This window comes from Tetrao urogallus (assembly GCF_951394365.1).
Source record: "Tetrao urogallus genome assembly, chromosome: 18".
Taxonomy (NCBI): domain Eukaryota; kingdom Metazoa; phylum Chordata; class Aves; order Galliformes; family Phasianidae; genus Tetrao; species Tetrao urogallus.
In genome coordinates, this window is record NC_136831.1 from 1989365 (window position 1) to 2001171 (window position 11807).

Sequence of the window (11807 nt, forward strand, 5' to 3'; positions counted from 1 at the left end):
AAATGGCAGTCGAAGGAAAGGACTGGCTTGGAAGAGAAAGGAAAAGTTGGTTGTGCTATTGATACTTGGCTAATCTAGGAAAAACCTGTTGGCAGTTAAACGTATGTGCTGAGCAAAAATATCGCTTCTTTTAACGTGAAAATGCCGGTATGACGCAGTGGGAAGATAAAAGATCCACAGGCTGAAATTGAAGTGCCTGTACTTTCTGATCATTCAACTGTGGAATCCAACTCTGATAAATGTGCAAATGAAGTATCTATAAGCTAGTTTTTGAATCTACCGATTTTGAATTGGTTGATTTTCTGCTTAGTTGTGAATCCAGAAAATTGGTGGGCTTTCCCCTTGTTATTATGTGTAATGAATTTCACTGTTTTTGGTAAGTTTTCCTGAAAGTTTGAGTCTGGAAATACTACAGGTACGACTGAGATGAACCTGAACTCTCACTGCAGTACTTGTCATTACTAACATATAATTCAAAAGGTGGTTTTCTTATCTTCAGCCATCAGTTCCCCTTTTTCTAAAACCACGTGGTAGTTTTTCATGGTCAGCATCCATTTTCATTTCTTGCATTAACTTTTGCAATGAATAAGGAAGAATACAAGAAGATTGCTGAGTTCATACCCGTTAAGTAGGAACATGAGCAGTTGGTACAAACTGATGGGAATGCTTTGGTGCTTTGGTGAAGGTACTCTTTGTGATTGAGGCTGTAGGACAGGTTGGGAGGGATGTGCCAGCCCAGCACCACTTAATACACTGCAAAAATGGATAAAATTTAATAGGTCCTTGTGGAGCTCTGTGATTTCAATGACCACAGCAGAACCAGGCTCGGACAAGGGAGCCAGAGCCCACTGAAATCAATAAAGAGACTCTTGCGAGTGCTGGATCTGGTCAAAGGAGGATGTTTCTATACAGAGCTAAGTGATTGGAGTTTTGTGGTCCTGTGGAGCCCAAAAGACTCCCTTCCTATGCCTACATATGCAGACACAATTGCAAAGCAGTGCTTTTGTTGGTTTGGATATATAAACTGCCTAATGGAATTAGCAGCTCCAAATCTTTTACCTACTCTTTTCCAACTGCTTCCCTTTCTTTAAAAGGAAATTGTTTAACTAAGAGCAAATGTTGATTGAATGTAATTTGTATTGCAGGGTACTTTTAAGCATTCTTTCCTGAAAAGCTTTTGAGCAATATTTTGCTTTTCTCTCTCATACACAGAGTTATAATTTAATTACTGTGTAAAGTTTTCCTAAACATTATTGCTAAACATGACTTTTAGTATCCACGTGGAATGGTAAACTGCTAGGAGAAAAGTTAACCTGTGAAGTTCTTTTATTCCTTTTGTGGGACTGTTATCTGATTCAGTTTGCTTCTGCTGTTTGTTTCCTAGTGGAATGGAGTTGTTCAGAAGACTTTTCTCCTTTGGTTGGTGAAATAATCCTGGATAATCTTCAGTCTTTGAGATGCACCATCACAGGTCTCAGAACAGTAAGTGCCAAACGATTCATTTAGATCTTGATGCCCCCTGCTGCCCCACTGATAAAAAGACACTGATAATTTGCATCCTTGGCTGTTGGTAACAACTGCAGAGTGCCTTTCTTCTAACAAGTTCCAGTCATTAAGCATAATATGTCTGGTATCCGTGATCAGAAATTCACAAAGGAACAGACAGACAGCATGAACTGTTTTATAAGTTGGCATGCTTAGGATGGAGCCAAAAAGACTGGAATGAAAGCCGCTGTTTTCTGGATCGCAGGGTAATCTTAGTGCAGATCAAAGGCTCGTGAAAGTTCTAGTCCTGACTCTGATGATAGATAACTAAAATAACTGCTCTTTCCCTTCTACTTATTTCAGGAACACGTAGTTAATGGCAGTCATTTTCATTTTTGTTTTATTTTCATATACATGTTTTACACTGCTAAGAACTGGGTCAGCAACTGAGAAAATTGATAAACATTCACATGTATTCTTAAGCAGAATAGTTTTGAGCATGTGTCTGAGCACCTTCTTCCTACTGGCAGTTCTGCACTGTTTGTGCAAGCAAATTTGGATTCACAAAGAGCCACGGTATGCATTTCCTCTGTTCTTCATTTTCCAGCAACGAAACAAAGTAACTGATCTTAAGTTAAAATCAAGCAAGCTTGCGCAGTCTATTTCTTAGGCACACATGAGGAGCAGTGATTAGGGGTTGTTTGTCCATAATCTCTAAAGTATGTAACATCTGTAAACAAAAAGCTAAACTTTCAGAAGCACTTTTCATTGGCCTAGATTTACGCATCAAAATGCTTGCTGAAGGTCTGACTGATGTCAGTGATGGCCAAGCAGAGCTTCTTCAGTTACTGTGCTCATAGCAAGACTAATACTACAGCAGAAATGGGACTTTATTCTTAAAGTTGATTCTAAAAGCATTGTTTAATAGGAGAGATCACAATTTGTCAATCACATCACATCAATGTCTTCTGTTGACCTTCTCCAAATCACCTGCCCTGTAATCATTGTGCGGTTTTTCAGTAGTTCATTGGGCATCATTTGACATCCCTGAAAGCTACGTAAGAGATTTTAAAGAAAGCAATTTTGAAAGGGCTACTCTCCAGTTATTACAGCCGTGATTTCAAGTGAAGTGCAAGTTTTGATTCCAGTTGTTTCCTTTTGTAGGGCCAGAGGTATTACATTCATGTTTCAGCATACAATATGAGAGGATGGGGACCTCCACGAGGATCTACTCCTGCATATGCTTCTCCTTCAAGTAGGTCGAGCTTGTTTGCACTCCCAGTTTGATTATTCATGTTGCTTTTTCAGAATTTCTCTCTCTTCAAAGAACAGAAGAAGACAAGTGTACTGGAGTTCATGATTTAATTACTGTGTCACTTAGAAGGGAAATAAATAAAACTTAACTTCTCCTCCCCAACAAAAAAAGATATATAATATCACATTTGTGTATTTATTTTTCTTATCCTTTGATCTTCATTTCCTTTAATAGAGTTCTGCATATGGAGCTTCATTTTTCAGCACATGAATGGATCAAAACTGATCTGCTAAAACCAAAATACTTACACCTATCATACGCAATTTTCTATTGTGACTGTAGTGTCCTAGATTCCATTCTCTGAACCATTCTCGTAGTTTTCAGTTCTGAAGTTGGTGGAGTTATGGGATGCATGCAGTATGTAGAATACTGTATTGTGGCACAGATGTCGGTCGGATCTGGCCCGCAAGCACTAAAATGTTGCAGACGTGTCCAAAAGCCTTTCTTCTGTTTCAGACTTACAGGTTTTCTCAGGCTCAGTGCAAATTTGCACTTGTGGTTATTAATCTACTGTAGCCACATTCTATTGTTAGTCACTTTTCCAGACTTAGTATTTGTTGCTGAACTGGCTCAATATATTACAGCTTCTCTTGTATTGATTAGTGCAGTAAAGTGGGATTTTTCATTTTATTGCATTAGCACTTGCTTTTATTAGGCTAATGTAACAATTTAATAACCTTGAATGCTAATGTGAGAAAATTAAGCAATGGTGGTAATAGAAAGTGTGGAATAATCAAAGCTGTTGCAGTATCACTATCCTATTTTGCTACAGTTTTGCTCTTGTTTACCATAGAATTAAGCCAGCATCTAGGCTAAAGAAATATTCTGTTTGCAAACAAAAATGTGCTACAGTAATGGCAGAAAATTCTACTCTTGGCTCTGTGGATAACTCACTACTGTGGAGTTGCATTGAATAATTTAGTGACGTGCAATTACCTTGACTGTACTCAGGAGTAAGTACACAGGATTTGGCCCCACAAATCCAGAACTTATGTAAGCTGAGAAACAAGACTATTCTGCAGTAGCTGGCAGTTATTCAGCTAAATATCCCCTAAGAATTGAGCACTCCTGACAAACTGGTTGTATCTCAAGCTGTAGCTGTGTGTGATACAACATTTGCTTTGAGTGCATTGCATTGTCTTTCCTGTCTATTTCTTGTCCATTGTTATTAACCTTCTGACAGTACATGACAGCTCCAAAGGTTTGAGCTGCGAGGAAAGTTTTGCTTCAGATTGCAGTGGATGTAGCTATGTACGTATGTTTTCCTTGCTGGTGAACATGGAAACATTGGACAGGCTCAGCTCACTGCACATAGCCAGCAACAAGTATGGCATTTCCATCGAAATGCCCTTAGTGACACATGCTCAAGCTTTCCAACAAGTGAGATGCTCACTAAGTATAAAATCTTTTTGCTAAGCAATATCAGAATTTTAGCTTGAGAGACAAGATACTGATGCAGGTACCAAGGGCAGAACCTTGTCCATGCAGATACCTACACCATTAGTTTTGAAAGCTAGCAGACTTGTGCTTGGCAAGACGGCAGCGATGTGAAATTACAGCGGTGTTATATTAAGGAACATGGCCCTAAGGTAAAAATTCAATGTGAATACATTAAGTACAAAGTTGTTTGTGATGGCAGCTAGAATATGCTAGGTAAATGAAAGCTCCAGGGCTAATCTGGATCCAGTCCAATCCCAGAGCATCAAAAGTCAGTGATGTCCTCAGAGAATCATGCTTGCAGCATGAGTGAGTGCTTGCCACTGTCCCCTCTCACAAACAGTAACTACCTGGAAAGCTGTGGCTGGCATTCTGCAGCTGCTCTGTAAAGCCACAGTGGATAGTAAAATTTCTAGGCTTATTGACAGACACGTGATTCATGGACAGTGTGGGAAGCTGGTCTGATTTCCATGTCGTTTTGAAGGCAGTCGGCAGACTGGAGAGTCTAAAAGTTTGGGAACCACCTAGACAGAGAAACCACGAGGTTGTTCTAAACCTCCCTGGTCTGATGACCCAGAGCATTTTGGTGTTGCTGAATTCCATTTGGTTCCTCTTGGCTGCCGAAGGAGATCTGAGAACTGACCTCCCAACATGAGTTATAAATGCAGTTGGCTCTTGATCTCTGCAAAAGCATACATCATGCAGGATAGCCAGCCTGCAGCTGTTACAACTGCCCACAGGCTATCAGGATAGCAATTGTCTTCTCACCCTTTATGGGGCTTACCACCACTCTAGCTGCTATACTAAATGGTAGCAAACATAAATTTATATTCCTGGCATAGTGAGTCCTTTGGAAGGAATGTTTAACAGAACTTGCACTAGAAAGTAGAACTGTATATTCAGTGAGTGAGCAAACTGTTTGCTGGTGGCTCTGAATATGTATTGGCTGCTGTGCCTGCAAGATGGAAGCGTGTCTCCCTTGGAGGCAGATCTCTTAATATCCTGATCCATCATTACTTTCTTTCAGGAAACTGTGGTGTAATAATTTTTTCTTATAACGATGTGAGGAAGGGTCAAATCTGGAATCAAAGAGCTCCTCTCTGACAGTTTCATCCTCTTGTTTGTGAAGGGGTTGTCTGCTTTTTAAAATCAAGACTGAGATTTTAGCTAATGGCAAATAAGGTTCAGAGGATGTGGGACAGAAATCACAGCTTCTTGCCTCATGAGTGCAGTGCTGAGCAGACTGATGATGCCGGGGCAGGAATTGCCAGCCTTCCTTCAGGCCTCGGTGCTGGGAGGTTTTCAGAAGTGCTTTTACTCACAGTGTTTCTGAGGCCACTGACAAAACCCCTGCTTCTTGGAAAACATTCACCCTCTGCTTTGCCATCAGTTTCCTACGTAACTGTAGGAAGGTCATTTAGCCTCATGGTGCCTCAATAAAACACGGGAGGAGCAGGGCTGTGATCTTAGCGAGGTACAGAGGGTCAGCACGGAACAGGCTGAGTGCAGCGCTGATGCTACAGCAGCAGGAGCTATTTATGTGCCAAAGAGAAAAAGCCATTGTCTCGTCAGTCACTACAGGAGCTTCTGGGAGCTGATTGTGAGCTCTTTGTTAATCATCATTATGATTAATTATGCAGCTGGCACAAAGCAAAGGAAGCTTATTGTACAAGCAACAGCAGCAGCCTTGAAACAACTGCCATTTTTCCTGCGTGCCCTGATGTAAGCCTCCGCTGCAGCCAAGAAACATCAGAGACAAGAAAATATTTTAAAACCTTCTCCTACTACTTTGTGTTTCATTTCTGTTTATTTCCTTTGTTCAATAGACTGGAAAGACTGCAGTGGAAGAGAGCCTCGGCACAGGGGACATAGTGAGGCCCTGGAACGTCTCCTTCAGCAGGTTCGAGCAGCTCATCAGCATTATAATTGCAGAGGTAAGGATAAATATCTATGTGGTAGGTCACCAGCTGAAGCCTCTGTGGCGCCTGTAATTTTAGCAGTTTTCTAACTAGGTCATACCTTCTCATTCATCAGGAAAAGAAAGATATTAATATTGGCCCATCTGGAATCACTTTAGCTTACTATCTTGCTCTTAACCCTTGAAATTAGTTGGATGGAAACATCTGAAAGCTTGAATGTACACAAGCACAGACACACCCTTTCTCCCTCTGTGCCCTGTGCAGTTACTGATGTGCTTTTTCCTACAAGTAAGTTTTACGCAGGATTCTGCTAAAATGTTTCAAGGGTCTCTCTTTTATTTTTTTAATATAAAGAAATACTTTAGAGAGTTAACAACTGTTTTGGATCAAAAAAGAGACTTGGCTGCCTCCAAATGGAAGACACTAAGTACTCTACTGGATGTGATGCCAATCTATAATGAAAAATAGTTGCACAATGCAGTGGGAAGATAAGATTGCTACATTTTCAAATAGAATGGATCAAAACTGGGAGAGAGTTCGAATCTCAGCCAGCTCTTTGCTCTTCATTCATGAGAAACAGACTGTGCCTTTAATAGCTCAAGAGCCAAGGCAACAGCTTGGCATTCTTTTTAAAGAATATATAAAAACTCGTGCTCTATACGGGTTGTTGAAAAGTGCTATTTATTTTCTTAAAATAAACTTCTAACTGGAATAATGCTTCATTGCAAAGGAGTTTATTTTAAACTGAAAAGTCGAACTACCATGAAGTTTTCATTTTTCATCACTTAGTATGACTGTTATTTCAAACTGCATCAACTGATTGAAAATCACAGAAATACTTAGGGCTCAAATCATCTGGATAAAATGGAAAGATGCAACCTTTGTTCTTTATATGCAAATACATCACAATCATGATGATCCACAGTCTGCCACAAGCCATTGTAACCATAGCAACTGGAGCTATTCCACTATGTTTCTTGGAAAGGAAAAGGAGAAATTGCAAGAAAATGTTGTTTCCCTAATTAAAATTCATGCAAACATTATCACTTGCAGGTGGCCACGGTAGTAAAAATACAAACAATGTATTCCATCTCTTACATAGCTTTTCGTGATTCAAGTCATTATCCATGGTACAGTTTTTCTCTTCCAAAGTTGGTACATTTCTGAGGTTTTTCAGGCCACCTTCCTAGTGAACAGGGAGTAAGTGATGGAACATCTGAGAATATTCTTAGAATGAATTGTTTTACTGACATACCAGCCCAGAGAAGAAGCAGTTACAAACATGCAGAAAATCCCTTCTTTTAAGAATTTGACACCAGTACCTGGTTCTCATAAAATTCCGCTGCTTCAGAAATTAACTCCAGTCTCAAAGCAAAGCACAGACAACTCTGTTACTGATTTCCAAGCTCCTTATGCTCAAATAATACATGACAACAATATAGGGAATCTGTTTAGCTCAGAACATTTTCTTGTATGTTGGAAAGAGGATGTGGGAACTTCCATAGGGCAGTACTACACCATGGAATCAGCAAAAGCAACGCCCTTGATCTGGTTAAATCAGAATCTCAGAACTGCTTGTAATGTTAACATTACACAGAACTGTATTTTGGATAAATCAGGTCTATAACATAAGAGAAAACTCTTTGGAACTTACATGAAATATATGACACTGTCAATCCCTCGTATTTCAGGAATTTGATTATAAAAGTCAAGACAAAGTAATTGCAGAAAAATTAAGAATTATGACGACAATTTGACTGTTATTTGTCAATCTCAGCGACATCTGAGAAGTTTCATCAAGGACCTGAGATAACTATTGGTAATGACTGAAAAGCCCCAGTAAACTTTTCCACTTGGTGCACGTAAGACAGAAGCCTGCTTCAACTGTCATGAATAGAAGTCAGAGTGGACGTGCTTTTGTATCTAAGCAGAGGACCTGGCCTGACATTGAAGCAATCTTTATCATGTTTCTCGTTTCCAGATTCCTTTCATTCTAAGTGCACATTGTAGCTTCTGTTTTCCTCATTTGTTTTAGAGGTGTCAGTAAATAGTTTGAAACTGCTTGAAGAACACCACTGAATCTGCTTGCAGCCACTAATTCACAGTGAATTAAAGTGAAGTGAAATTCAAACCTGAAGCCTTGTCCCCTTGGCTTTCCTGGAAGTGATCCCTCTGCAGGACTGCCCAGGTGTGCTGCTGAGGCTGGCTGAAGGAGAGCAGAGGAAGAGTGCAAAGGAGGTGAAAAAAGTGGAAAGGGCAGTCAGTCTAAAATGGCTGAGATTATTTGGCTGATATGAGTAAAAGCTTCAGAATATAAAGGAGATATAAGAACAAGGTCCAATGCTAGTGATGTGGGAGGGTTAAATTGCCCAGATTCCACACATCTCTTGCTCACGTCTGTTCATTCAGGCTTTGCACCAAAGCCTGCATTTTGCCCCATGCTTCGTATTTCAGGGCCTGAAAAAAACAAGCTTACAAAAATACCAGGAAGAATACATTGGAACGTACAGTGAGTTTAAGAGCTTTTGGAATTAGATCAGCTGTTGCTTTTGAACCTGCTCTGTGATATGTTGAAATCTCTTAGGGAATTACTTAGGAAGCTTTGCTTTCATATGTTTAATCTTCTGGAAAATCCTGATGATTACAAACAACAGTCATCCATTTGTCTTCATAATACCGTGCTACAGACTATCATAACCCAATTACTACAATTGTGTGTTCTGGCAACACTTCAAATGTATTTTTTAAGTATTTTTTTTTCCTGAAGATCATTCTTCCTAAGCAGTTCTGAGTGGATTAAGCAATTGTGTGTTGCTTCATTAAGAAAGAAACCCAACTCTTCAGTAAAATGCTTACTAGATATCTTCTTTCTGAAATTTGGTTGAAATGTATTTTACTAGAGATTGACTGAAATAAAAATGTTCTAATCATAATTTGATTCACAACCAGGGATCACATTTTCATTGCTTTTAACAAAGACAACGATCTCTTATTCCATGGGACATTTTTAAAGTTTAGATTTTACTGCAGTGAGGATACACAAAGCAGGCTGGAGAACTTGGCCACGGACTGGGAGGTTTGGGTAGGAAATTTAAGAAGTTCCAATCTCAACTGTTGAGCCTGACTTTGTACTCCAAAATACACCACCTGGTAACGTGACTGACAGGGCTATAGCTTCCTCATGAGAGTTTTTTCTTTTGGATGACATCCCATCCTGAGTTGAGGTAATAGCAATCTGTAATGGCCTTAAGCTACTGAAGTATCTGCTGGCTTTGCATGCCTTTAACTTCTGCATGGTATTCTGCCTCTGTGCATGTTATTCAGAGTCAGTTGTTCGCACTGCTAAAATTATGGTGATTGAAGGCGAGTATGATTTGCTTCTGGAAGTTTCCAGTTATTTGATGTATTTTCATCCACTGTTAGTAAAAACTCTAAACCTCGTTTTATGCCCTCTGCTAGGATTTCAATAGGATTTAGCTCCACTTCTGGTAATTTGCTTCATTATTCAGTGTTACCATTAGTGATATTTAGTTGTTCCACAGACCGTCTGATCTGTGGGGCTAAGATTTCTCCTCAGATAATTTTGCACTGAGGTAATTCCATTTACTTCACATCTGCCCCACTTGAGGAGAGGCACCCGCTTGTCTAGTGATAGGACAAAGAATTCCAGATGATCTTCCTCCTCAGAGAAATGGCGTGGCATAGCAGACATTCCTCTAGAGCAGAAACCCCAGATGCATGCTAGCAGTGGGAGCATGCAACTTTCTTATTTCTCACAACCAACTTACACTGCTTTCATGTATCTGTTGAATTTAAGTGAACTGCAAAGACACATATATATATCCTACCTAAGAAGAGAAAAACTAATGTGGTAAATAGAGTTAATTGCCTAGTTCAGTCCAAGTGTGAATGCTCTGATCTAAATCCATCTGCTGGAAATTCTCTGATCTTGGCCAATATACGTTTGCTCCTGAGCTATTAACAGAGCTCACAGCTCTATTGTATTGTTCCTTAGGATCCGCTTTTGTTCTTACTGCCACTGTTGTAAAAAGGTTGCTCTGTTATTTATTAGTTAATTAAATAACAGATTGTTAAAGTTCCATTTCCTGTAGGTCCAAAGTGTCCTCTAATCTCAGTTCCATGTTTTTTGGCTTCTAGACATACTGTAACGTCAAACAAAAGCAGACAGCAACATTGGAGAATTTACAGTTTCCATCTAGTTTACATTACGTCTTTTTCTTTGGGCTTTGAAAAATTGTGGACCAAACCCAAACCACTGAACAGCCCAATAATGTAGGTTTGTTTTGTAATGTGCCCTCTGATTGTAATGCTGCACTCTTTGGGTGTTCTATATAGAATTATGTTGCTTCACTTTCAGCAATTTCTGCTTCTATTCCTTCCATTGCAATTGTAGAAGAAAATAAGAATTTCATAATTAGGATGAAGTTTATATTTCTAAGACAAGAGTTTTCCTGTCACATTTGGTTTACATTACTATGATAAACTGAAAAAAAAGGCACAGAGTAAAATAAAAGTGAGGAGATGTGGGCAGGAAAACAAATGAGTTTTTCCAAATGGAAAAGAAATCAAAGATCAGTGGCATCAAAGGAGCAGCCATGGACTAAGACGAGTCTATTTAAACTGAACTGAGCACTGCAGTGCAGAATATGCCATGCAGAGTAAGTTAGCGCTGGGAGGACAACGTATTTGGTGATCTAATAAGTCTCATACTTCTAAATTGCATGATTTCAGCCCCAGTAGAACCTTGCTCTCTTTGTACTTGCTGTTCAGCAAAGTGGTAATTATGCTAACAATGTGTCTTTTTTTTTGTAGTTTTCTATGTGCAAATTACGGTGCAAATTTATTCATCATTTAAAAATATGTTGAGTGCTTCCACAGATGGGGTTTTGACAGGAGCAAATTTAGATGTTCTTTAAATGTTCAAACTTAGAACTTGCTAGGGAGACACAGATAGACACCTTCTATTTTGCACTGGAGGTAAGTAGGAAATGTGTTGCTCCAAAAACACTTAGCCAGGCAGATTAGCAGCAAATACTTTTAAAATCCTTCAGAATCTTTCATGAGTCACATTTTTCCCCACTGGAGAGGGTTGTTCCTCAAAATGTTTGGTAATTGAGTCTGGATGGGGATCCGTAGTTCATTTAAATAACGAGAAAACAGTCAGATCCTGGAAGGCTGAGATGTAATTTCATGGACCACGTGTAAAATTCATATCCTCCCTCAACACGTGCTTCAAGCTATACTTGTCTGAGGTGCAAAACAGCAGTTCCACCAAGTCTGAGTTTGATGCACTTAAAGAAATCATTTGATGAAGAGTATTGTTAAGAGAAAGAAAATACAAGCAAGTGTAAATCAGCATGGTTCTGAATGTTGTCTGTTGGAAGGAATAAGGTGGGCACTGAATTATCAGTATGATTCAACAAACAAAGGTTTTTTATGATTTATGATCTCAAATTGAAGTGCTGCATTTGGTTTTGTTTCTATTTTCCATTTTAGAAAGTTCCAAATTACAGAACACTGGCCGCAAGCAGTCCGTCTCTAGAAGCCTGAAGCACCTTTTTCATTCATCAAACAAGTTTGTGAAGACTCTGAAACGGTCTGTCATTCATTTCATCTCCCAAACATTCCAA

The 11807-nt window shown here is 39.3% G+C and overlaps 1 protein-coding gene across 1 annotated transcript in view; it reads left to right on the forward strand.

Annotated features, from left to right (window-relative positions):
* The window catches only part of ANKFN1 (ankyrin repeat and fibronectin type III domain containing 1), a gene marked incomplete at both ends in the record, with an annotated part of 53356 nt that overhangs the window by 22775 nt on the left and 18774 nt on the right, over positions 1–11807 (forward strand). Inside the window, 4 exons of the mRNA XM_079544212.1 lie at positions 1385–1482; positions 2650–2740; positions 6064–6171; positions 11674–11773. Coding sequence (XP_079400338.1) covers positions 1385–1482; positions 2650–2740; positions 6064–6171; positions 11674–11773 — 397 coding nt within the window. The remainder of the gene's footprint in view (positions 1–1384; positions 1483–2649; positions 2741–6063; positions 6172–11673; positions 11774–11807) is intronic.